The sequence below is a fragment of the Drosophila elegans genome, unplaced genomic scaffold, assembly GCF_018152505.1.
Source record: "Drosophila elegans isolate 14027-0461.03 unplaced genomic scaffold, ASM1815250v1 contig_814, whole genome shotgun sequence".
Lineage (NCBI taxonomy): Eukaryota > Metazoa > Arthropoda > Insecta > Diptera > Drosophilidae > Drosophila > Drosophila elegans.
Window position 1 is genome coordinate 220,015 of NW_024546167.1, and position 27,779 is coordinate 247,793.

The window sequence follows — 27,779 nt, forward strand, 5'->3', positions numbered from 1 at the left end:
TGAACAGCCCGCTAATAACTATGACAATATGTTTGATCATCATTTGGAGCACCCATTACTATTGACATCACTGTGCAGTGGCCCTTGCCCTTTTGGGGCAATAAAACAAGTGCACATATGTGGCATTTCGATACTGTATTTATCTCATCATCATCATATAACCATTAACACATGCTCTAGGTAATTACAGTATACTAAGTTTAGTTAACTATTAATTAATTGGTCGAGCGCTGCTGCTTTGTGTATGGTTTCCGATAATCCATCCATATTTTCGCCAGTTGCGGGTGTTCTCTGCGCTTCAACGAAAGCAGCCCAAAAGTATGCTATTCAGCGTTTACATTATATTTAAATAATACTTGTGTGTGTGTGGGTGGGTGGGTGTTTGAGGGTGTTGATTGTGGGTGAAAGGTAAAGGTATAGGTATAGGTATAGGTAACTACATATACATAACGAGGAGTATTTGTAAAATTAATAGTTACAAAACTTGTGGAATCAACGCAAATCAAATTTACATATCAAAGGAATTTTTTGTTACACAACTTAACAGTGAACTACGTGCTAAAGGTGGTCACTAGACTGGTGCTTTAAAGCTGTGAGTATGTTCCAACAATTTTCATTCAAACTGTACCTTGAGTATTATAGATATGGCTGTAAAAGTCCCAAATGGGCTTCATTGTAAAATTTTTAAAAATTTTCTGCCCGTATTTTTTAATACAAATTTTTATGAATTTTTCACTTGATCTTCCATTGATTAAGTTCTTAAAAGGATATTGAACAACGGGCCTTGTTGCCTTTTATATTTTTTGTATCTTTTTCGGTATTGGCATATTCATTATCTACTATTAAAAACAATGCATTTAAGCAATACACTAAAACCGAAAGAAACGCAAAATAAATCATTAAGATAAATCAAATCTTCGCTGTCTCTGTACAAGTAATTTTTCCTCTAATAAATCGCATATATTTTCAACCAAACATTGTTTTGCCATAAATTTCACGTTCATTTTTAGCACCAGCCTAATGAGTTTGACTTGCTACATTTTTGCTTCAGTGTGGGAGGAATTTTCTTTTTGTTCGTCGAGACCTGTGCAGGTTGGCCTCATTGTTGTTTAAGGTGTAAACTGGAATTTGCTTGCTATCAACTAAAACATTGACTAAGTTTAATTGCACCTACTACTGCAGCCAGCTCCCATGGCTTCCCATGTCCTCCCTCCCCCCTTCGACTTTCTCCTAGCTGTGTGACTTGCACAATCGCAGGAGCAGAGGATAATGGAGATCCTCGTCGTACAAGGCGGAATCGACCTTCAATTGGAGATGCCGCTGCCAGATGGTCTCGTTATACCGAGTGGCCAACTCCACTCGGAAGCCCCTGGCCACGCATTCGTCCTGGAAAACACTTAAGGTGCGTCCACGACGCGGGGCCATAATTAAGGCGGATCCCTCGGGCGCCAAATAATACCATATGGTATCCACCAGGGCGGATCGGGCCTCATCGAAGAACAAGCAATCGGCGCAGAGGATATAGTCGAACTTGGCCTGTTCCGCCTGCGACCGGGCGCACTTCTCCTGCCACTTTAAAACCGAGCACTTGGTGTAGCAGCTCAGCTCGTTGAGGCAAACGGTTTTTCGCACATTCTCCACCGATATCTCATTGCCATCGGTCAGATGGACGGCATAGGGAGTGGCATATTTGGCCAGCATAAGCCCGGCCAAGGAGGTGAAACCGCCGCCCAGTTCCAGGATCCATTTGCCCCGGTAGGAGGCCACCTCGGAGAGAACTAGAGCGGTCAAGGCCTCCTCCGATGGCCAAACGCATATGTTGCCCGTGTTGTTGAAGCCCATCAAATCGCTGGCGGTCAGCTGACGCTCCATATGATGTATGTTCACCGAGTATTCGGAATCGTTCTCCAACTGCATGCGGTACTTATACCAGTTCTCCGTCTTTCCCAAGCACTTGAGACTCACGTGATCCTCGAAGCTGTCCTGCCGGAGTAGATCGAAGCTCTTGAAGCGACGCACAGAGGCAGTTTGCTCCTCGGTGAACTCATCGCTGGAGGAGGACACCGTCTCCTCGGAGTCCTTGCGCAGCACCTTGGCCAGGATCTTCCAGCGCTTCTGGGCGGTGTTCTGCAGGTTGGGCGTGGCCGGCGGTGTGGGCGGCATACAGGACTCCGTACTTTTGAGACCCAGATCCTCAAGTTCCGTGTGCTCCGGCATGTTGCGATTAATATCCTTATCGATTATGTCCTGCTTGTTGTTGTTGGTAATCACGGATGGCAAATCGCCGCCCAATCGAGCATCCAGCGTCATCTTTTTTTGCTCCTTGAGCGCATTCAGCGTGTTGTCTATGTCGTATTGCAAAAGCAGCGATATGGTTGCCAGCTGTGCCACGCCCACTTCCGCTGACTGGTCGGGTTGAGTTTCCGTCGCCTTTTGTACTAACGCTACTGACATCTTACTTCAGGCCCAGTTTGTTTCACTTTCGCCTTCGCTCTCGCTCTCGCTTTCACTTCTCAATTTTCCATTTTACGCCCTGCACGGAAAAAATACAGAACAGAAATCCGAAATTAGTCAAAGTTTTTAGAAAAGTTTTCATTTCGCTGTCTTTCGATTTTCCACGCTGCTTTGCGCCGCCCTCTTTCAGGCCCATTATTTTCCAATTATGAATTTTTAATGGCATTAAAAATGCAAATTATCCGACCATAAAAATAAAACAAATTATACGTAGCAGAAAAATCCAAAGAAAATCTCTGGCTACAGTTGTGTCGACAAGAAGTCTATGAATATATGTAGACATGTACAAATACATACATATTTTATGAGTAACACATTTCGGAGAAAAATAAGGAGTCGACTTTGTCTTACTGTTTAGTTTTCCAGCAATTTTTATATCTACAAAAAACATCTCAAAAAGTAATTCTTTTAACAGAAAGCAATATTTTTTTTTAATTTGTAATAAAACATATGTATCAGCTTAAAGATGCTAATACTTCCAAATATATTTCATATTTAGAAAACAAATCTTTTCAATTCGCTTTTAATAAAAATTGCAGTTAATAATTCAATCAAATATGTGCTAAATTAAACCAATCCCAGCGAGATCGAAAACAGATGCAAAAAGATTCGGAAAATACCCAGTAAATTTACGTATCAGCTGCCTTAGCCTTTATTGTTTTGATTGTTGCACATATTCACTCTGTATATTTTGAATTTCTGGTTGGACGTACGTATACGTATAAATTCATCAAATTTAAGCAATTTTACAGCCCGTAACAAAATGTTAATTGCGCTGACGTGAAAGCGCAGACACAAGCAGATGGGAGATTTTCCAGCAGAAAGGCCAGCTCATTTCGTATTTCCCATTTTCCATTTCCCATTTTCCACTTCCCACCGACATATGGAGTCTATCGTTGATAAGAGAGGGTGCTCAGTTCCGATTAAAGGTCTGTTTTTTGTTTTGCCACAAACCTGTGGCAAACCTGTGGGTGGTTTTTTTCGCTAGACCGATGGCACCTGCTGTTGATTTTTTGGACCTCGTAATCACTGGCTGAGCAATGGAAATTCAAAAGAATTTATGTGTTTGTCTCTCGGATTTGTTTTGTGGGGGTGATGGTTTTGCATAAAGAGTCTGGTGGGGTGAATATCCCAGCTTTGTGTAAATAAACACAATTCGTAAATATATTTTATTGTACGAGAACCTAATTGATAAACAGCCTTCTTGTGACAAATTGCTGCACTGTTTGCGCTTTGACTTATGTATCCGATTATAATTGCTAATAATTGTTAGCCATGCCAAACCACATTAATAATAAGCGTTCATTTGGGTGCCACCGCAAATGCGTTATAATTACGCATCCAAACATTGACAGCTTGACAAGTTGATACACAGTTTGCAGGTGGACAAACATTCGGTATAAATATTTTAATTTTATTCAAAATGGCTTAAACAAATTTGTGTTTGAATCCTATTTAGATGGTGGTTTGTAATTAAAAAGCTTAAACACGAAGATGATTATCAGCTATACAAATTGTCATTTTTTTATACATTTAATACCAGGTTTTTTTATTTATTAAACAGTTTATTGAATCACTGAAATTAATCTTTATAATTTAGACATTTTTTATCCCAGAGTTTAAAAAACAAAAGGTACTTTTTTATGACATTGATTGAATAAGTTATTCGTGAATATCTGCTTAGCTATTATTTCCATAAAACTGAAGCTAATTTAAAATTTAAAACACCGAAAACGATCACAAACTAATCTAAATTGACCCAACCAAACAGAAACCCAACTGAAGACGAAATTACAACTGAAATAGCCAATTCCTTGACATTTCACTCAGTGTTTTCCATCAATTCCTTATCAAACATTAACAACTTTGAAGAAGTTCCACACGAACTACCGATAACCTCAATGCCGGAAACCTGATTGCTGGCCCAATAAAACTTCCTCGGGCTTAAAGAATGTTGATTTGCATTTGCCGAAAGAGGAGAACATGAATATTGAGCAGCTTCCCATTTCGGGAACGTGTCCGTAAGCCAGCAGCTTTGCCTATGACCAAAAGTTTTCCGCTAAAACTTCAAGCGAACTTTAAAGTCCGACAATAAAAACCATCAGTGTTTACATAATGCCCTGGAAAATCCCGCTCTAACCTGCAGGGAAAAATTGAGACATTGCTATCCCAGCGATTAGCTTACTTTAACGGAGACGAGGGGTAAACCACTTTACCGTAGTTCATTTACAAGTACAATATCAACATCGGCGGTTGCTTCAATCATTGTAAATTTAAAGTTTTTTACTCTGGCAAATTTAACCAATCCAATTCAATTCATTCAATCACTTGAGAAACTGGCAAAAAAGTTGCCAGAACAATGAGAGAAGAAAAGGTTTATCACTTGCCACTCGTCGGGAAAAATGAGGGGGGCGGGTGGTGGGCGTTGGAAAACTCGGAAAAACTCAGAAGTAAGCGAAATGACTGACGTGCGTGTTGGCAACGCAATGTGCCAGAAAGTTGCGAAGGGGGTTTCCCCGTTTTCCACGCCTGTTCTTCGCTTTTCCCCTCCCCGAAGTTTTACCCAACGTTATCGGATCACGCGAGTCTTTGTGAGACATACTATACTATATATACCCACATTCATGTGATGAATGCCCGTCGCTCGCCGCGCTCATTGCTCGCATTAACTCCTGAAATTTATTATTTATTGCAATCTACTGTCACCCGAAATTTGCTCAGCTTTTCTTTTTATGTTCTTCTACGGTTTTTTTGTTTATGATTATTATTTCGGCTATGACCTTGGGGCCAGAAGTGTCAACAGACACATGACTTCTTGGTATACAGACAAACAAACGCTTGACAAAGAGCCAACTGTGAAAAAAGAGTTTTAAGATAACACAGCCAAATTTAATTATGAATGACAGCCGCATGGGAGTGAGTCTTATCCATAAGTGAGTTTTTAATTATGTAAAGTTTCGGTTCTTAAATTTGAAATAGGTATATCTATAATAACGTATTTTAAATCTGTTTAAAGAGATTCAATTGTTACAAAAATCTAAGATTTAATCAATTTTTCCCCTTCAAAACTACGATTGGGTGTTCCTGTCTGAACCTATTATTTGGTGTCTTTAATACTTTTAAATGAATTGTTCCTCTTCAAGTTTTTTATTTAAAAATAAACAAGACTGCTTCTGTCTTAAAAATATATGGCAAAAGTTATCTGGCTAATAAAGCTATAAACAAAAATAATAATAAATGAGAGGGTTTCCACACGGTTTAGTTGGACCATTAATCATCATCATTATTTCGTACTACACGCAGTAATTATCTTCGGCGCACTGGGCGTATGCGTAATCTTCAAAAACTTGGAAACGCTTCCTCGTTCTCTTGCTTTGCACTGTATATTTTTCTCGAGCGTCTTAAACTTTTATTAGCGCACATAATCCCCACCGATTTACGAGCAACTAACTGTCTGAGCTATCTCTGCATATATATGCATGAATGTGAATTTATTCCATCGATTTGTTTACTGTTTACTGTTTACAGGCGTAAGTTGATTTGAACTAAACTTTTCGATGTTCGATGTTTTCCTAATTTTGACTGCAGGCCAATGCCAACGCATCGTTCTATATATAAAGAGGTTCAGATTTAATTTACGCTCGCATCTGGCTTTATTGTGCATTTCTTCCTCCATTCAATGCACATTCCCATTCAGAATCCTCGGGCGGGTTCAAGTAAGTGCAAAAATGTAAATAAAAATCCAATTTTCTTCCGCCTCGCCGGCCGACGGGTGTCCGAATAAAATATTAATTAAATTATTTGCATAGCACACGGCTTGGGCCTTCGGTTTCGCCACAGCACCAGCACCACCACCACCTCCTCTCTCTGGTGTCCAGAAACATTTCCGGCTTGGCCGGAAGTGGCCGGTCCATGTGTCGCCTTTCCATTTTTATTGCCTGTCACTCACTCAGTTTTCCGCTTTTCCCGCTTTCGGGGCTCGGCTAAAATAATATTTGTCGCTGTGGGAGAGGGTGTTTAGTGGGTGGTAATGGCTCTGTGAGTATTGGGGAATTGGAAAACTTTGGGACTGTCGAGGTGAGCGAACCGCACCGCCAGCTCGTGACATTCACGTAAAGTTCAAGGGGAATGCCCAGATCTGCAGCGCGGTGCAACTGTAGAAATTATGTAATTAGGTTGGACAATAATGACGGGTTAACCATCAAATCAAGTGAGTTGCCAGAATGTTGTCAACGCCGAAAAGACACTGTATCTTAAGGGAATTTTCGATTCAAGAGGTTTATTGATTCGATTTACTGAGCGGGAATCTTATTCTCGAATTTGCACTTCGGAAAATCCAAAAACAACGAAAAACATTATTGACTTACGTCAAAACCTCTTTCATAAGTTTTCTATCATCTGAAATTTTTCTCCGTTAAATCTACAAGACTTTAAGACTTAAATCACTTATATTAGAACTTATTTTATAATATTCTCAGTATGTGGGATTGTCTTCCAACCATTTTTGATATTTTTTGGCTTTTGGCCTTTTGCAGGCTCTTTGGAAATTTTGATAACAATTTAAGCCACGTACAGCTGAAAAATTTACATATTATGCCAGGACCGTATGCTTAACCCTCAAACCCCTTCCCATCTCCAAATGACAACACAATTTTCTTGTGTGCACATGCAAAAAGCGCAAATATGTAAAACATTTTGTAGGAATAACTGAAGTCGCCAAGTTGCCAAACGGGCTAAGGAACCTTGGGGATTTCGACTTGCCCGTAGGAGGAGGATGTATTTCCCTGCCAGGGAGCTGGGAAATTATATTATCTACTCAAGAAATTGACCCCACAGGGTGGTCTTCTTCTGAGGTCAAGTCGATGTCCTTTCCCTTTGTCTTCGGAATCTGGTGCCATAGCATGGACTATTTTCCCAGCGTCATTGCCTGGCTCTTAATCATCACAGCGAACGACAACCATTTTCGGCAGGCGCCACATTTTAAAAATAGCTGGCCAACGCCTCGATAACAGGCACTCAAAAAAAGACAACCTTGATAAGGACCAAGGACATACAGCACATCGTTAGCAGCTGGCATTAAATATAACAAATCCGGCAAGAAGAAAGGCAAAAGGAAACTGAACTTCTGGTTAATCCACTTTGGCCCCCTTTCCCCAAAAAAAAGGACACTCGAAAAAATAGGATACACTGGAGCAATTAGAAAGCACTTTTTAGTTACGAAAGGCAGCAAATCATATTTAGCAAAAAAATTAAATTTCGACAAAGTCTTGTTTCATTCACAAACAAAAATAAATAGACGCATCAATAAATAAACAGGCAAATAGTTTGCGCCATAGACATGAACACAAACATGGTACACACACAAGTTTACCAACACACCAGAATACAAATATGCCGTCTACAATATGTATGGCTATATCTGCATGTACACTGTACAGTGAACACATATGGATCTGTGGCATACGTATATTGTCATGGAGACAACTCTCGCTTCAACTGGCAACTCAGTCAAATGTCTGGAGCTCCTCTCAACGAGGGATCTGTGTTGGTTGTTTTTTGGAGGAAATAGCCAGCTTTGGCGGATTAAAAAGCTTAACAATTAATTAACAACAAACTATTCCGCAGAATTTGAGAATTACTGCCACCAAAAAATTATTAATAACATGTTTGGCTTTTAAATGGGATATAATTTTGTAAGCCTTAAATTGAGACTTAAAGAGGTTTTTTTCACTTTAAAAAAAAAATGCATTAAACATATAAACATTAATAATAAAAATTAGATTTAGCTTAAAACATTTTATAATTTACACATTTGTTATATAATTGTTCTTTAGACATGGTAAAGAAGGCAAAATAAAAAGATTAACTTGTAAAAAATAACTATAAATATAAAATGAAAATGCTAGTTATACAATTTACAACTTTTTGTTCTAAATACCAGTTTTATCTCGGCATGCTCTTTCATAAACTTCTTGAATAAAATTAGGTCTATCAATTACATGGAAATAATTGTAATTATTAAATATTTAAGTCGAAGAAAAAAAGAAATTATACCTTGTCACTTTTTATATGTCTTTTTATTACAATTTATTAAATACAAAGTTAGCCAAGTTAAACATATAAAAAGCAAGTTATACGGAAAACATGCCAATCATAAATATTTAAACAAAATCATGCTGAGGAATCTAAGCGAGAAATGTGCTAAGCAAACATCATCGCAAGGACGAAGGCATGTGGAGGTGGCACATGCTAACATGGCACAGGACACTCTGCCCGCGCTCTATAAATAGGCGGCAGCAAGGGGAGTGGCAGGGGGCGGGCCAGGGGCTGGAAAAAGTGAGAGGACTACCCGACAGGCATCTCGCCTCAGGTACATCATACGCCGGCAGCCAGGCAAAAATGTGACGTGTGTCTATGCTCAACTGGCACTGGGATTCTGGTTAAAGTTCTGCACATATATGTGGATCATTTACGGGGTTGAGAGTATATTTTGGTTTGGCTAGAAATGTTGCCTTCCTCTTAATAGGTCAACGGTAAATATACTAATTTGTTTACTGCCAAAGAGAAGATTTTTACGAGTTTAAACTAATGACACATTTGCAAAACAAATATTTTTTCTAATTACAGTTTGGTAAACCAAAACAGACTTTCGTAGAATTTCTCATATTGTAACTTGGATAATAATTTGTCAGACATTACCAAATTCTTTAAAATAAAGCCATTTTAGCTTATCCATTGAATTTTAGTAGTCTAAAGTGTCTTATCAAGAACGTACATCAAATTTTTATTTATTATTTATTGGTTAAGAAGACAGACACCGTTAAATTTCTCGTGAAGAGCCTTGGATAATAAAATAATCAAACAATTAAAATTTGAATTATAATATTCTCCATTTTATAATTTAGTACATTACATGTTGACACAATAAGTTTTACAAAACAATCTAAAAATTTAAAAACTGTTGTGCTGTTTTTCACTTAAAGCGATAAATAGGAGGCCATACAGTTTTTTTGCGATTGAAAGATTATGCAAATACTGAAAGTTATTATTATATTTATAAGGGTTTGTTGTTATTGTAAGGTATCGGGTATTCGATACTGTTCAGCTGGGTTCCTGTTTAAGTACTCTACTGTCGCAGATGAGGAGGCCAAAGGATGCCAATGTTGAAGCGGGGACTTCCTCTGCGTGCCACATAAGTGGTCCTTTGCCGAATAAAGTGGTGCTGAGGGGGCAAGGGATGTCCTGGAGAAGGGGTGTCCTGAAGGAGGGATGTCTGCTGCGGAGGAATGTGTGTAACTGGGAGAGCCTGCCTAAATGCTTTCATCACTCAGCTGGAAAGGCAGGCACGCTCCACTGGCCGCACGCACAGCTTCCACCAGCAGTTCTCATATCGAGAGAGTAGATTCGGGAGAATTGGCCAAAGTAAACATCAGTCAAATATGGGGGAAAACTGAACAGTAGGGTCACAATCCCCGAGATACCCAATTGACCACTGGAGTGGCATAAACTGTTACTTTAACTGAAAATATGTTTGCTAAGCAAACCTACTGGTGCTCCGTTTTATTGACAAATGATTGACTGCCGGGGCTTATCTTGATTCTGAGTGACAGTTAACTTGGTTAACTCATATGTTATGAATGGCAGAGTTTCCTACTCCGATGCTGACAATGTAATACATTTGCCAATGGTAATAATATATTAGCAAATTGGTTTATTTTTAGAAAATCACTTCAGCTGTCGGCGATAATTTGAAGGTAATCGACGGGTTCGATGGTGATAAATGCGAATGAATTATAACCCCCTCGGGTTTCTCATTTGTGGGGAATAAATTTACTTAAAGCCTCGTGAACATATTTGTTGGCCTAATAAAAATGTGTAAGGCTCATGGTAAAACAACCCATTCTTTTGGTGAATAATATTTTAATATTTTTAGCTGTGCAAGTACGGAAGAAATAAGGATTATATAAGCCGGTAAAATATATAATATATGTTAGTTAAAAAAATAAATGGTATTTTCACGGATTTTTTTTAATTTCAAATAATGAAAACTATTTAAGAGTAACCTGTTCGAAACATAAAAACCAACAAATTTACAAAATTTTTGTGTGTTTCTTAATATTGTTCGACGGTTACGGTTGGGTTAAAATGTACACTACAAAATGTAAGGAACCAATCATGGTCAAAGCAATCATCTTTGGCATCTGTAATTGTTCAAATGGCCATCCGTCCAGGAAGCTAGGCAAACAACCAACATTGGCCTCGTTGCCATAAATCTCTGAATTGCAAAAAATATATATAAACGTACGTATCTGCTGAAAAACAAAAGTAAGTGCCTTTTTCATAAATCAAATCACAATACAGAAATCTTTGCCCATTGAGGTTGCTGCCGCTGAGCCCTTTCATTGCACAATTTCAATTCAATTTATATTTTTGCTCTCATGTTTTTGTTGTGCAAAATAAAATGAAATATATGAAAATACATGAATGCGCACAGGATGTTTTCTAATGAACTTTGACACATGCAAGTCGGTGTCCATGTAACCCCACCGAATCGCGTGTCCATGTCACAAGTCAAGAGGAAAAGGCAGCGGGAAAACACAATGCCCTGAGCTGCAATGAATGAAAAATCAGCTTGACGCATGCAACTTTTTTTCCTTTTTTGTGTATTTTTTTTCTATTTTTCAAAGTGCCCTGAGGGGCAGCTCAAATGAACTTAACTGACTGATAGATTGACTTACTGAGGGACAAACTGATGGACTCACAGACTGCTGCACACCCAGAGACACAATAAAAGCTAATGTTTGGACTGGATCGAAGACGTTATGCTACCCAATTCGCTTTCATACTGCCTCTTCGGAGACAAAACAAATTTTTATTTATTTTGCGATTATCGTCAGATATGTTGACGGCACTCTCTTGAGTATGCAAACACAAGTGGCTCCTCATACACAATCGAGAAGTGAAAAGTATGCATAAACTCAAGTGGGGCCATCAAAAATTCTCTTGTCTCTTAGATGGAAAAAAAAATGTTTTTAATTAGTAGCTTTAAAGTGTTGTTTATTTACATTGTTTAAAAGTGAAACAACTAAATATTTTATAAAGTTTAGGAACAAAAATAAAAAAAATGTGCAAGAGTTCTTTAACAAATATATAATTTCATAAAATATAGAACACTTAATAAGCTAAGGGACAATTGTAAAATTAAAGTTTTTTAAATATCGGCAATAGTATTTAATACATTCTAGTAATAATTATCTAAACATTAAACAAAAATTCTTATATATTACCTTGAATAAACCTTATATTTCTCCTTGAAATATTTTTAGGATATGCTGCATAAATAACTAAATTTGTAGACTTCAATTTTAAACCAAAAATTTTCTCACAGGCTCATTTCTATTATTATACAAAATCAAATTATGTATTTAATATAACGCAAATGTTGTAGGTTTGTGCTAACCACTTTTCCTGCCCAACAGGCATTTTCTGGAAAAAGGGTAGCCGCAGAATAGCGGGCTTATCGCGAAATCACGGCCAACTGCAGTGAAAATAGTTGGTTAGTTCGTTAGTTGATTATTACATGTCCTGCTGCCACCGTTTCGCTACCATTTGGCCAAGTTTTTTGTATATTTTGTTCGTGGTCGTCACTGCAGCTGGTGAGTTGCTTATCACAGCTTAATGGGTCACTGCATTTGAGTGAAAATTTTCGTGCTGACGCGGCGTGTGCGAAATTCCCCAGGATTACGTATACCACTAGATCCTCCGGTCGAGGAAATCCTCACGCAGTCAGGCTCACATTATGCAAACTTGGCAATAAAAATTCAATTAAGCTACAAGGACGAGCTGTCAAGTGGGGAAAGAGGAATGGCCGACTTTGCCGATAAATCACAAAATTTTCTAAAAGGCCGGCGGCTGTGCAACAATAACAAATTGTGACATGCTGTGCTGCCGCTTACGACTTTGATGCACGTTTTAATTATAATTTTGACGCCAACTGTTTAAACACAGTAACTCACACACACACGCAACGATAACAGAACAACAACAACCAGCACTAATTGTTTGCCTTCAGTGGGGGAAGGGGTGGGAAAAACCAAGAGGAAAATGCAAAGCCCCACATGTGTGTGCAGTGGCATTGAGAGGGGGAAATGGGGGATCGTAGCACAAAGGGCTCGGGAGGCAGGACCAACAGGACAATAGCCAGCGCACATGCACAGACGTTCCCACTCCGTTTAAGAAGCGAAAAATGGTCAGTCCAAGTCACGAAACCATCTGCCTCAGGCACTGAGCCAAAGAAAATACACAGAGAAAATTCCAGGAAAACTCATATACCCAAGAATATATATAAGTGCGAGTTTTAGTGACATGAGATAGGAATTAATACCTACTTAAAAAGGTTCAGATTACCTAAAATTTCCGTGAAACAAGGTTTCTTTTTTAACTTAAAAGCCTATTATTATACAAGTATTAAATAAGTTTTAAGAACAAACGTTGTGTTTTCGGAAAAGCTTTAAATTTAATAATTGTTTAGTCAAATAATAATAATATTTCAAATAGTCGTCAATAAGTCTTCAAATTGGGCTTAGATTTACAATGTACATAGCAAAAAAAGAAACATTTCAATTTAAGTACCTGCTCTTAAGGAATAAAATATGTAATGTAGAAACTCCCAACAGACAATGCTCATATAAGCCGCAGCTATAGAATGTTTAAAAACGCAATATATAATTGTTAGCACGTACTTTGTTGAGCGTTGTTTGCATACTATCATTGATGATTTCGTTTCCACAAAACCAAACACAACTTTGCCACTGAGCCATGTATAAAATATGTATATAATCTCTTTAATCAAAACAGTTATAATAAATGTGGTAAAAATAAATGCTCAGTTGGCATGATAAACCCTTATTCAATTGCTCACTTCAATGATTCACTAACTGATAAAATATAAATCAAACAAGTCAGGCCTATTTTGCTTAATTAAAATTAGAATAAAATATTTCCAATTCACTTCAACTAATGATAAACAAATTTATCAAATAAATGATAATTAAATTGAAAACGCAAAACCAATTTTCTTTTTTAATGAATTTTATTCTTTTTAAGTGGGAAGTCTTTTTTTTTAAATATTTTTTCGAAAATAAGCTTTAGAATACGGTTTACCCGTTTCGTTCTGATAATATTGTTGTTTGTTATATTGTTTTTTGTTTAGTTGTTATAAACAGTAATAAACAGTAATTACTAATTAATTATTAATTAAAAATGTATACATCAGAGATGTTGCCTTTCAAGGGCTTCGCTAGATTTGTGACTCATTTGATGTACTACATTTTTCGCTGAGTGCATTAGGGCAAAAGGCGCAACTTTTCGACATGTGACCGTGTGCCGTCTGCGAATAAATGAGAGTGTTTTTGGCGACGTCGGCGGCTTTGCCATGTGCCCCAGTCGATGGACAGGATGTTGCAGGGGCGCCGGGTGTGTGTTAGATTTATAGCCCCAAAGCTGTGTGGCATGGCGTCCATACCCCCGATTTTTGTGTGCGAGTGGGCATAAGCGGTACTCAATTAATACTCATCAGCGTGACATTAGTGCCATTTGCAGCCAAGAAAGAGAAGGCCAAGAGACAAGGACAAAGCAGTCGAACACGTGCATCTGGCCAATTGTTTGGCAGTCTGGCAGGACATAATGCCACCAGTCAATTCAGCTCTCAATCACAGCTCATTTGCCGAACGTCTTGTTCAGCTCATCAACAAATCGGGTCCATAAATCTCTTTCAAGTGTTCGCCTCATCACCAACAGACATTCTTTATGACGCTCTGAACTTTAAACAAAACAAATACGTTTTTATGGCAAAACGAAAATTTAATTCGGTTTTGACTTTAATTATGCCATAAAATGGCAAACTACGAAAGTTAAGCGGTGGCCAAACTCAAGTTCAAGGAGTGAATAAGCCCAAAGCTCCAGAAAGGAGAGGAAAATAGGGAAGCCAGGCAGTTGACTGGGGAAAATTTGACCAAATGGGAAATGCCTGCGAGTCACTAAGCGTAAATTAAATGTAATTGAAAGCGATTGACAAATAGAATTGTGGATTGGCAGGGCAAAACGGAATTGCAATTGGCATTGGTCTAAGCTCAATTGAACTCTGAAGTCAGCCGGAGATGTTTGCCGTGAATTGGAAAGGAATTAGTTATTTATAGACAACGAAAACCTGAGAAGAAGCTAACGCAGAAGTTTACTTGATCAAAAAGATATTAAATGTGTCACAGCAAAAGCAAGAATACAGGCTTTGTTTTGTTATTTAAATTTAACAATTCTCATTTGGTACCAGTAAAATGCATAGATTTATTTAGAGATTAACATGGATTTAGCATACCGCTAAAACATAGCAAATTATAAATACCTTTTTTCTTTTTTTCCCAGGCAAAAATAATGCAAGAAATGTTTAATAAACAAATATTTCACCCAAGTAATAGTATTTCAGCCAAAACACCCTTCCTTTACAATCCACATATTTTTAAATAATAGCAATTTTATATTTTCCGCTTTTCTGCTTTTTTAATAGCCCCAGAGATCTCTCTCAAAATTTTATTTTGTTGAACAACTTTGACGAGACAAACTTTTGGATGCAACCTTTGGCAAGTATTAACCTTAGAGTTTGAAAGTCTGCATTGACCTTTTCGAGGACTTTGGCTAACAGTCAGCAAAACAAAAGCGGGCTAGTTTCCATTTCCGCAGTTGGACATTTTGCAGACAAATAATATTTATTTTTACCACGGCGACCTTCTGTTCAGCTAAGTCAAAAGTCAACGGGAGTTAGATAAGTTATATTATGTTTGGTTTGCGATTGATAGCAGGCCGGCCTTTGTGCGTTTAAGATAAGATCCTACTTATCATTGGAAATATTCAAAAATTAAACGCCAAATGCTGTTGGTTGCCAAGCAAAGTGATTTTTGAGTTTTCAGGGTATGAAAACTGTTCAAAACAAATCGACTTACAGGTCATAAAATTTTTAAAACTCAATGAACGGCTAAACACACAAAACATTAGATTTGCATACAAAAATGTTTACAAGAAAGATTTCAAAAATCATTTACCAGTCAAAAATATTGTGGGCGAGGCAATTAAGTCGAAACGAAACTCCCAAGTGCTAAAGATATGTTTTCTTTTGATAAATGTATTTAATACTCAGCACTTAACACATATTTAATCATTTAAGTCGAACTTTTCATGTACGAAATGCTTGGCATTTATTCAATTTTCCTTTGATGATTTTCTTCAACAATTTTTCAAACCACGCACAATATTTTCCCACAACACACGCCTTGAAAGCAGCAACAAATAATTCGTTGAGGGCTCGCGTTTTCCGCCCGACCAACGTTGCGTATGAGCGACGACGACAAACTAAAACACAAATTAAAATCCGAAAGAGCGAACATATCGGTTGCATCGAACATGTTGGCTGGCATGACGAATCCGCTCGAACATGTTGCGAGCGTTGGTGGGCGGTGGTGCCTTATCACAAAAAAATTAAGACAAAGATTTAACGCACTTTAAACGAAATAAGTGAACAAAACGGGCCCAAAGGGTGAGTTTCTGGTACCCATGGGTTAAGAGGTTACGGGGTTAAAAAGGCCAAATTCATTATATCCGTTGAAGGCAATTACAGCTGCTCAGAAAACTATTCAAGCCACAGTCGCGGCTGCGGAGATATAATTAAGGAATCATAATGAAACCCTCAGCTCAAGTGGGTAAACATAAACAATAAAAGTAAACTCTTAAGCGTATAAACAAAAAAACAATTGCAAACAACTTTACATTTAAAATGGTTAGGTTTATAAATAATTTGTCAACGTGATTCACTACTTTAAAAAACATTATTTTTTTGTGCTAATATTTTTGGTCTATTCCAAAAAAAGATTTAATGAAGTTATTTCATGCATAACAGCCCATGACAGGGAAACTAAGTGGGAGTAGAAAATGGACACTACGCAAAATGAGGATTGAAATGAATATCTTCTTTTTGTTTTATTTTTTAAAACAACGAGGAAAATTAAATAATTAATTAAGTAGTTAATTGAAAAAAGAATGAAAAGATGAATTGACTTCAAGTGTAGTTTAATAAAGATTCCCAGAACTTCTTAGACTTAACACAAAAACGGATATTCTGCAAGAGCATCAATAATGCATTGCTTGTTAAGAAATCCAGCTTATTTGTTAATGGCAGTGAGAAAAGCTGGCTGAAATTAGGGAAATGAAAAAGGTTCCTAGGTTGCGTGGGATCCTCTGACGTGTTGATTTCTCTTCTTTTTTGGCCAAGTTCTTATGCGTTACTTTGTAGCCTTTAAATGATTTTCCATTTGCACATTTCTTGTTTTTGTTCTTGCCGCTGGCTAGAAATTCGCGTTCATTCATAAAAAAGAAGGTGAACACGCTTGTGGGCGTCGGGAAAGCGTCGAGCGATGAGCGTGGAAAACGGAAAACAATAAAACGCGAGGGCAGCGACGCGACGTCGACGCCGGCAGACCAGACAAGCAGGCGTGCTAAGTGAAAACGCTGGGGTGCGGAAAATGCGGGGCTGTTGGGCGGAAAATCTTGGGGGTGGGCGGAAATCTGAGGTGCGGGGGCACCAAGTTTTTTGGTCGTTCGCAATTTTCACTCTCGTTGTTGTTGCGTCTCTTACTTTTTGCTTTATTTATATTAATACACATCGCATTCGTATCAATGAGTGTGTTTTGGGCTTGGGAAATCTTTGTCTCTGTGTGTGCGTCTTATTTTTATTTATTTTCTTTTTATTCAACGCGTCTGAAAACAAAACACAAAGCGAGCAAAAAATTGAATGCCGCATATTTGTTACTTTTTACTACAAACACAACAGAAAGAACAAAAAGATATGTTCGAACAACAGAACCGGAAAAAAGGAAACAAAAACTTGGAGATCTGCAGGAAAGTTGTTATCTGCACTAAGGAAAATTTTCATTTCAATTACTACCTAATTTTAATAAAATATTTAAAATTGAAAATAAATTTTGTGGAAAGAATATTAATGTATAGGGATACTTTAAACTAATGTGATTAAACTTTTTTTAAATAAGTACAAAGAATAAATGGGAAATTATTTAAACGCAAGAAAAGCATAACAACTTGGACATAAAATATTTAATTTCATTTCAAATAAAATGAAAGCTACTATTTTTTTTTATTAAATCGATTTCATTGACAAGTCAAATCTATTAGATATTTATTGTAATACCATTTTTTGTTAAGTGTCACAAAAAGAAGGAAACCCTCCCAAGTTCTCTTACTCTTGCATTTGGGTTTTACTTTTTTTTATGGCCAGCGGGAAAAAAAAGAAAAAAGAACGAAAAATGTCAACCCAAATAAGAGGGAAAACGAGCTGCTAGTCGATAAGGTCGTCCAAATCAAAACACACACCGAATCGGGTTAGAATTGTTAGGGCCAAAAAAAAACAGCACATATATTGGAGGAGAAAGTCTTTCCCCAAAGCCAGGATAAGCTCAAATTCCTGGCTGGAGCTTAAGTTATTTTCCCAGAAACTCTGCAAACCAATGCCATGATTTATATTTGTCATTAGCGGTTTTTTGTGAATATTCCCCCGAGGAGCCGAAACCGAATTGCTTCATTATTGATAAGGGTCGGATTAGCGTCATCAGATCTCAAATTTCAATGGGAAAGAGCAAAAATGTACATTCGCAAACTTTTTCTTCGTTCGCTTACATAAGCACAATTTTTTTGATGCCAAAAATTGTTCGTTTATTTTTAAAAGCAACGAAGAAACCCGCAATTACAATTATCTATGTGCAGCGCAAAATAATTCATGGCTCATTTGCAGCTGCACCTGAAGGCTTATTAAAACATGGCAAAACAACCCAAAGTCGGAACCCAAAAATCATCATACTATGTGTTGTCCCCTGGCAGCCAAGATAAAACACACAAGCGGCGAAATGAAATAATGATACCGAGCGCACAGTTGGCATTTTCGATTTGCGTCAACGTCGCCGGCCGCTGTCAGTGTCCGGAACATGGACGAACCCAACCCGAAGCAGCCACATACCCATTCCCTATCCCCATTACCATTCCCATCCCCGAACCGAACCAAACCGTATACCAAATACCACACAGTCAAGGGAAGCTGCCTGCTCATGTAAAATTGATGTACAAGCGGTCCCGTCTGGTCTGCATGTGAAATAATTATTAATAAAAATAATGTGCCATGAAATGTTTTCGTTGTCGTCCTTGCCGATGCACTTCCGCCACGCCCCCTCTTTTAAAAGGGGGGAGGTGGGGTGGTGTAGGGTGGCGGTGGATGGTGGATGGTGAATGGTGAATGTTTCTTGGGTAATTAACACTCAGCGGGAAAGCTTTGGCCAAGTTCAGTCAGCTGAAAGACTGGCCCGGGACCCATTACGTGAGCCAAGTCGCGCAGCGCGTCTTCGCTTTTATGGCATTTGAAATCGGGGAGTTTGCTAAATGGAGTTACTTAAAGAGTTTAAATATCTGCATTTTTCTCTTTTTATTTAACACTTTGGCTATACAAGCAGCCCCAGTTATGAATGCAATAAGATAAATGGCTTAAAGTTTAAAATTTGTACTAAGTGCAATTTGCAATCTAGACACTGAAAAATTCAGTTTCATGTTTCTGTTTTTGCAACCGGGTAATTTTATATATATATTTTTTCAAATATAACACATTAAAATACTTTAAGCAATTCATAATCTACTAATTATGGGAATTGTATATATTCAAAATTTTTTATGTACGTCGGCAAATATACATTTTTTTTAAATCAACATAATGTGAAATTATAATGAGTTGTTAAGATAAAGCTTTTTAAAAACTTTCATCCCACAATTAAAGGACTTGGGCTTTATTTTAACAAAATAATAAAGATTTGAATGAATCAAAACCCTAATTGCCAATTAAAAAACCATATAAAATAACAGCGGACTTTCTTCATGTTAAAATCCAGGTTTACTATACAACTAAAAGGAAGATACGCATTTTCCTTTATTGTTTGCTTTTCTCTTATCCTATTGTGCTTTGCGCTAATTATGGCATTTTTCTTGCTAACAATTACTGCCAAATGCTTGAGAGCACATTGGGCATTAAGTAGCTGATTACCCAACCCCGAACAGACGCCTTCCTTCGACGCCATCAGGGTGATTCTGCTTTTCAATTAGCCACGAATGCGATTTAAAATTTAATTAAATCGATTATTTTTAAACGGGGCAGTATAATTACATTTTATTTTGCATTAATTGCTGCCGCCTTCTGCCGATCGGCTAGGCAAACATTTTCGCTTCGCATATAACTTTTATTTATATTTGAAAACTTGGCACAGATTGTGCCACACAATGTGCAGTGCATGACGCAAGATGTATATTTTTTGGTTTTCGGTTTTGGCAGTCACACGAATACGAATGGCAAACCAAATGAAAATTTAGCTGCATTGAGCATAAGATATTTGCTTTTGCTTGTATTGGGATTGCAGTAATTTGTAGGCATTTTAATTACTTGCAAATTAATGGCACATATGTTCGACGCAGTCAAAGTCCGAGTTGCGCATACGCCGCGTTGTTCGCCCCGCAAAAGCGGTGGCGAAGATTATAAAAGAATAAGTCATAATTATGCGAATGCGGTTCATAAATATCTCGGTCAGCCCAAAAGCCGAAGGGAAGGGGGAGGTGGACTAGCTTTTGTCGTGTGTTCATTGAAAAATATCACGAGGGATTTTAGCCGTGAACAGACGCTAAACATAGATACCAAAATATACAAAGTCGCAGACGTTTGCCGGACATATTTAATGATTTTATCTAATATTTCCCGAAAGATAGTAAAAATTCTTGGTGCGAAGGACTTTAAATGACTTTAAGAAGCATTAAACTCAGCATAAGCCTTTTTATGAAGAATAATATTACTATAGACGGCAAAATATTTATTACAAATTTTACTGTTAAGAAAATTATAATTAAATATTTTTAGTTTTGCAGTCGTACGTACGGATAGGTTCTTTTCCAAAAAACTGAACTGTTATCTGTCTAAGTCCCTTGATAGGTTGCCTTGTTCCAATTGTAGAAGTAAATCAGGTTAAAATAATATTTAATAACACAATAATACCAAAAGACGATGGCTGGAAACTTCGATTAAATAAAACAGTATATTTTATTGATAAGCCCTTTAAAGGCGCAGATCAAGCTGATCTTAAACTCGTTTACTGTTTAGAAAATAAGACAACTTAAAAATGAGTCTTTAGGGGCAGCACTTCTGTAATACCTACATACCATATAGCTCGTTGGGAACTGTTGAGGCTGCGATCTTTTAAGCTCGTTAAGAGGTGTTTTTGTTTGGTTATACTAACACTTTAATTTATTTTGATATTTATCTATTTAATTTTTTTTTTCACTTCCTAGCGCCAAATGTAAGATATTTTAATGTTTAATTTTTATACCAGATAAAACTTGAAAGTCTCATATTTTTATTAGTTAAAACAATAATTATTTTATTTTCAAATCATAATTTGAAAGGCGAATATCTTTGTGAATCTTTTTGATTGGCAAATGTTTTTTCTTTTAAAAATAATTAAACGTTACTAAAAGAAATTATTTTTTATATATATACAGCTCATAACTCAGTATCATATAAGATGAAAAGGTAGTTTTTTTTGTTTTTTTTATGTCTTATGCAAAATTTTTAAGGTTTGTCTATCTACACATTTAATGTAAATTTCCTATTTCTCGATATCTATTTTCCAGTACAAGGCGATGCCTTAAAACATCTTTCCGCACCTAGACCCATAAAATATATAACATAAATCTACGATATGGTAAATTGTTGAACGCGACAAACGGCGGCAGCAAATTAGTGAGCCAGGGGCACTCGAACTCGTACACCCAGCGATGCCATAATTTCCTTGCCCAGAAAGTTGGCAACAAATTCGCGCGCCGTTTCTCAAGTACCGTTCGTCGCCACGCCCCCATCCCACTGCTCCCACCGCCCACCGCTCCCCAACCGAGTGAAGTGCTCGAATGCGGCTCGTACTCGAAAACATTTTTTTGGCGCTGAGCGCCCCATTGAAACTGTTCATGCCATAAACTTTTGCAGCTCGAGATTTCGCACACATTTATTTTTCCCCCTCTACGAATATATTGGTGTGCTGTGCATTGGGCAATGCATTATAAAATATTCAATAATAATAATCTTTGCCTTGACCACGACGCATATGCTGAGTGCCAAAATGAATTCTTTGGCTGCCTTCCCCTTCAAGCAGTCTCAAAGCATACGAGTGTTTGCTTTATGTAAAGAATAGAAAGATAGGAGAAAAATTTATGACAAATAAGTAAAAGAAAAAATGAAATATTTGACAAAGTGGCGTGTTTTGTTACATTCAAAAAGGATAAAGTACTTTTATTTTTAACACATTTTTTGTTATTATGCTTTTTGGTAGCAAATATTAAATTTGATTTACAAAGAAAAATAAATTTATACGCAAAGTTTTAAAAATCAAAGCCGATTTAAAACCACATTGATAAGAAGAGGAATACTATAAATAAATATTTGACTGCTGAGTTCAAATTGTATTGTACATTTTATTTAATCTAAATATGGTTTCAATTTAAACTAATTTTTCATGTATATTAAATCAATTCCGAATATAGTCAACTGATCAATTTTAAAATGTATGAAAATCAAAGGGAAAGTATTTAAATGGAGTACAAATTATTTGGATTTACTACTTTTTACTAGTGCAGTAACCACTCATCATTATAAAGGTTTGGCATTGTAATAATTCGTTTGCTATGATTCTTATTCATTTTCTCAGTTAAAAATAGAAATGTGGTCAAATTATAATTTAAGTCTTTCAATATTGGTTCTCCACTTTTTGTATTTTTTAGTAACTGGGGGTTTTCTTCACTTTAATTACTCAGTTATCTTAACAGAAACAGGAAAAATGCACTAATTTTAATTGCATTAAATGCATTAGTTTAAATGTAAATTAATTATTAACGCTTTCATGTTTAACATATTTTGGTTGGTATTCCCCAGTTCCGCAAGAAAATTATCTCAAAGCTTATTATATTTTCATAAACATATTTTTTTTTCGAATTCCATTTTTCTTGAAAACAGCTAATTCGTAAATAATAAAATAAAAGTTAGGGTAAAAGAAACCTTATTATTTGTTCAAAACTTTTACTTTTACTTCTCATTTTATAAATATTTTAATTTCATTACATTCTTTTTTTGGATTTCCTGATCATTTGCTTAGCATTTCTGTTGTCAAAATTTCTTTAATTGAGAATTGATTGTCTGAACTTTAAATATAAAATTAATCAAGAAAAACACGTCAAGTTCATTGCCTGTTTTCGGAAAAGTTTGGCAATAAAAATGCAAACGCATTTTGTTGGCTTTTGTTGTCTGCATGAAATTGATTAATTTATTTTTATGTTCACATGTTTGTATGTTCCGTTTGTTATCCATTTGCTTTTAGCGCCTTTGTCAGAGCACTTGAAATGCTTTTGTGATATATTTTTTATATCAGCCAGACAGCATCTAGCCGTAGATTTATGTGTTCTCTATATTCTCTCTATATTGTATACAATATTTCGAGATCTGTGGGGCCAGCGGACAGTTGGCCATCAAATGGATGGCCCTTCGCCTCCCCCTTTACGGCCACAGTACTCATCGTGTTTCAGTTTTCTCAGTTTACATTCAATTTGCTTTCGACATTCGCCAGCAATGGTGTTTGAGCCAAAACATTTGGTTTCACTTTGCGCATAATTAACTTTTGCAGTTGCCAGCCTTTACAAACACATTCAATTTGCTTATTTATATATTATTCAAGTGATTATGAATTCAAGAACTTTTGCTCTCAATTTGGCAATTCTCGGGCATTATCATAAAATTCTTGGAAAAAAACATATTTTATAATGCGTTTACGCAAAATGAATGCTAAATTATAAAAAAAATACATTTCCAACAAAATGTAACAAGATGTATAAGCTGTATAAATTTTAAAATCTTATCTTATTTTACAAAGATAAAGTTATTTCAGTTTCGTAGTTGCAATATATGCAAACAATTTAAATTTTACAAGTTAAAAACCTTTAAAATCAAAATGGTATGCTTTATCAATTGTTAGGAAATTATTGACCAAATACATTAATTTTAAAAACTGCGTATAATTTAATTTGACAAAATTAAAATCACTAAAAAATATCCTTCTCATTTGGCAATTGTTTTTTCTGTTCCAATTGAAAACTTTTCTTGTTCGCTTTCCCTTAATGTGCCACGTTGCGTATGAGTAATGAGCAGCATCATTCGATTTCGCGCTCTTGAAACGATGCCAAGCGTGCTCAGACAATAGACCATTGAATGAGAAAATGGCGAGAGGAAAAGCGGTCGGAAAAAGCAGCATAGCATAGCAGACACAGACGAAGTGACGGCGATGAAGAAAAGCCATTGCCAAAATAGCAAAGTAATTGCAAATCGCCAAACTCGTGCAGTCAGACCCAAGGAATGTACGTATGTGTATAAATAATTCGGGACCTCCTGCCCGAGATATATTTATAGTTCTATCTATATACACGCAGATTGATATGATTTCGCACTCTGATTTTCGGCAAGCCATATGTTGTCTGACGTGCGATGGTCTTTGCTCTTATGATTACGCATTTGCCCCATGGGCGGAGCCAGACCCAATTTGTGCACGCGTTTGCACCTAATTGTAGGCAAAGTGCACTCCTCCTTTTTAGTTACTTAAATGTAATTGCACACAAGTGCAATTAAACAGCTTGACGCATGCGGCGCAAATTTCCACGCTTCGGAAAACTGCCAACGAGCTGCCAGGTCGCCGGGATCAACAGTGCAGCCTGTTTGGCAATTAATTCCATAATGTTATGTACTCCCATAGCATGTTTATCCTTTTAAAAATTTAACAAAGACTACTCCATTACTTTTGCTTTATTAAATCTTTTGTTAATTAATAAATAATATTTAATAAATTACGAATTGATACCATATGGTCTTTCAGATTTTGTGATTAGCCTATTTAATCATAAAATATATATTTCCTTTCCGCCACTTAACGAAATTTAATCTATTTTCTGTTTTTTACAAAGTCTTGTTATTGGTATTTATAATAATATTGATATTTTTACAATTCTAACAAGCTAAACTGTCCATCAGAGGTTTTAACGGATTATAAATTTTATTAATATTTAATTTAATTTTTGTAAACTCGGTCAAAGTCAATAAATACTTTTGTGATATTTTCTTCTTTTCCTATTTATCTTTGAAAAGCGTTTAGTTTCATTTGATTTCTGTTGTTTTTTTTTATAAGGAATTAATTGGCACCACTGACATTCTCTGAGGAAGAACCACCTCCTTGGTCGCTTCTGCACTTTGTCTTCATTCATCTCGAGGCAGAATCGCCTCCAAGTCGTAAATTTTAAATGGTTTTGTGGGTCATTGCTGCCGAGATGGCAAAACCCGGGGAGCGAGCATTCAAACGAGGCGAAAAGCGTAAGAACAAGACGTAAGTTTGATCTGAACTTTTGCCAAGCGAGTCTTTTGAACTGCTGCATCCTCTCGGCTTTTCCCGCAGCCTCCGTCCTTCGCTGCTTTTCCTGCCAGTCGAAAGACGAAGGAAAATTTATGCGCCTGGCTGCGCCGGTCAGCGAAATGGCGCCAAGGTTCAAAGCTCCAAACAAAGGTTGAGCAAAAAGGGGCAGGGCCACTTAGTGGCCTCACTCCAGTGGCCACATGATTGAGTTTCGGCCACCGTCGTTGTTTTCCCTCGCCATAGCTTGTGCATTCAATTTTATTGCAAATTGTTTGCAACAGTGTTTGAACTTTTGTTCTGGGCCCGAGCCCTGTATTTTTGTTTTTCGGCCATGCAAAACATGTCGCAACAGCCATAAAAAAAATGTAGCTGCACTGCAGCCTACCGAAGGGCAATGGGATACGCATACACGGAAAAGGGGTAAAAGCGGAAAAGTGTTTGCCCATCACGTATACGAAATGTTTTACGTTCAAGTAACAACTACGAGGGTTGCGAAAAAAATTCTGGAGCAAACTCCCAGTCTTTTGTATTGCCTTTAATGGCATTAAAACAATGGGTTCTAAAGTTGTTAACTTGCTTAAATATTCATAAATTTAATTCACAGACAAAGTAAGCTCAATGTGAGCTAACCAAAAAAAATTAACAATTTAAACAGCCATTGTCAATAAACTCTAACCTTAAGTTCAAAGTTAATGTTTTGTAAATATTTCTCATAACATTCTTTTCTTCTATTAAATTTTTAAAAAATATTCAATTTTTTCTTTAGAAGTTTTATTATAAAATTTTTAATGTCCTAATGTAGTGACTACTAAAACCACTGTACGTATGTACAATACACTCGTTTACAAAATTTTTTATGCTAGGATGTAACTATGCAAAAGGTTATTAAAAGAAATTAAATTTTATCTGTTCAAAAAATATCGAAATGTTGAATTGTCGAATTAATACTTTAATAACTATATATAAGCCAACTATTCAATTGTTATTTAAGACCGATACAGTTCCGATGGAAACCTAAATCACTGCGAATATCTATTCATCACAATCAATCTGCTTTAAGCATTATCAAGCTGATTTCTTCAATTATTATTTCTGAGTTCCTCCATCGCATAAGCACAATCAGAATTCAAATAACTTTACAGCCCTCGAGGAGCGCGCCAAAACAGACACAGACACTTATTGCAATTTCTGCTGCAAGTATATAGTTGCCAAAAACAATGCCCACGAAATATAAAGAGAAATTCGCAAATTTACAGACAACTCAGGAACTCGGTGCTCCAAAGTGCAAAGCCACGCAAATGTTCAGTTTGGATTTATTGTTATGCGAAACTCTTCTTTTTATGTGTATATAATATATGTTATATATATTTATAAGAGCCCCTCGAGTGCGCGAGTGTATTCGTGTGTGGCAATGCGGCGAAATGTGTTACAATTAATTTGGCACACACGGCGTATGCTGAATATCATTTGGTCTCTGCAATCGAGTAAATCCGCGGCAATTGGCAATTATACAAATTCTCTTCGCAGACAATTGCATGTGCAAAACAGACCAGTGTGCGGGGATAGGTGGTGTGATGGGGCGGACCGGGGTGGAACAACCATCCATGGCCATGGGAGATTGATGAGTCGACCTCCAATGATGTGACAAAGTGGAAGCATTGAAATCGTCAGTGGCCACCCATTTTGCCCCAGCTGATTCGGGGTTAGGTCAAAGGTCTGCGGTTGCTGAACTTTAAATGCTGCACCGACATTTGCATTTGAGCTTTAAAACCATCAAGTCCGCGATGGATGGATGCATATGAATTACTTTCAGCTTACACTGCACTGAAAGATTTTTACATTACTCATTTATTATTTGTACAGCTTCAAAATTAATTATTTTTTCCCAAATAAACTAATTATTAAGATTTTTTTTTCCTTGTCCCTTACTTAGATAAATATAGGTAGGTAAATTTCAATTCATTACAAAATTGGTAAGCCAAAAATGTAATTGTTGAATACCAAAGAAAGTTTAGCTTTAAAAAGTGTCCAGAAAAAAAATACAGACAGTATTAAAGTATAAGTATTAATTTAAAACTTGAACTAGAGCGAATTATGTTAAAAAAATCGTTTTTAAAGTTAAATTTTGAAGCAAATGTTCCGCGCTTTTTTCCAGGTGCACTTACCTGTGTGTCAACAAAGAAGTGAACTATTATGGCAGCATAAAGGACCACCAGGGCACCGCCTCCAATGCCGATGATTGAGCTAATGGCCACCAGCTCATGGAGCAGCTATACGGGGCTTGGTTTTATGATGAGGATGTGCCTGCAGATGTCACAAGAATGGGCGCACGCTCTTCGTTTATTCGAGAATGCCACACATACCGTAAATTCCACGCTGGGAATCCGGATCCCGGCGAGAACTTCAAACGCTTGCCGGGCGCTTCGTTTATTTACACAAAACTAGTTTATGCCCGAAAAGCACCATTCGCAGGCACTTAACAAGCGCTCCCGTTTATTATCTTAATTATTCCCAGCGTTTTCGGCGGCGCTCTTTGACGCACCACTAGAGATTCCGATTCAGATTCGTTTGGATTTGGTTTTGGACTCGGGTCCGTATCTCTTTGTCCGAGCAAGAGCAACTGCACCGTGTGAACCGGAGGCGGCAACTAAGCAGACCAAGTCAAAATATCTGGGTGCTCGCTCATAG

At 36.9% G+C, this 27,779-nt stretch overlaps 1 protein-coding gene across 2 annotated transcripts; it reads right to left on the reverse strand.

The window, feature by feature from the left end:
* Positions 1-116: 116 nt before the first annotated feature.
* Positions 117-27,735, reverse strand: LOC108141848 (calmodulin-lysine N-methyltransferase). Of its 2 annotated transcripts, none has more exons than XM_041710181.1 (2): positions 27,257-27,735; positions 117-2,533 (listed from the first exon to the last, which is right to left on the reverse strand). In XM_041710181.1, exon 2 carries the CDS (start codon positions 2,452-2,454, stop codon positions 1,231-1,233), a length of 1,224 nt encoding a protein of 407 aa, XP_041566115.1. In that variant the 5' UTR covers positions 2,455-2,533; positions 27,257-27,735; the 3' UTR covers positions 117-1,230. The 2 variants fall into 2 exon arrangements, with proteins under 2 accessions (XP_041566115.1, XP_017120927.1); XM_017265438.1 differs by lacking the exon at positions 27,257-27,735 and adding an exon at positions 15,609-15,900.
* Positions 27,736-27,779: the final 44 nt, after the last annotated feature.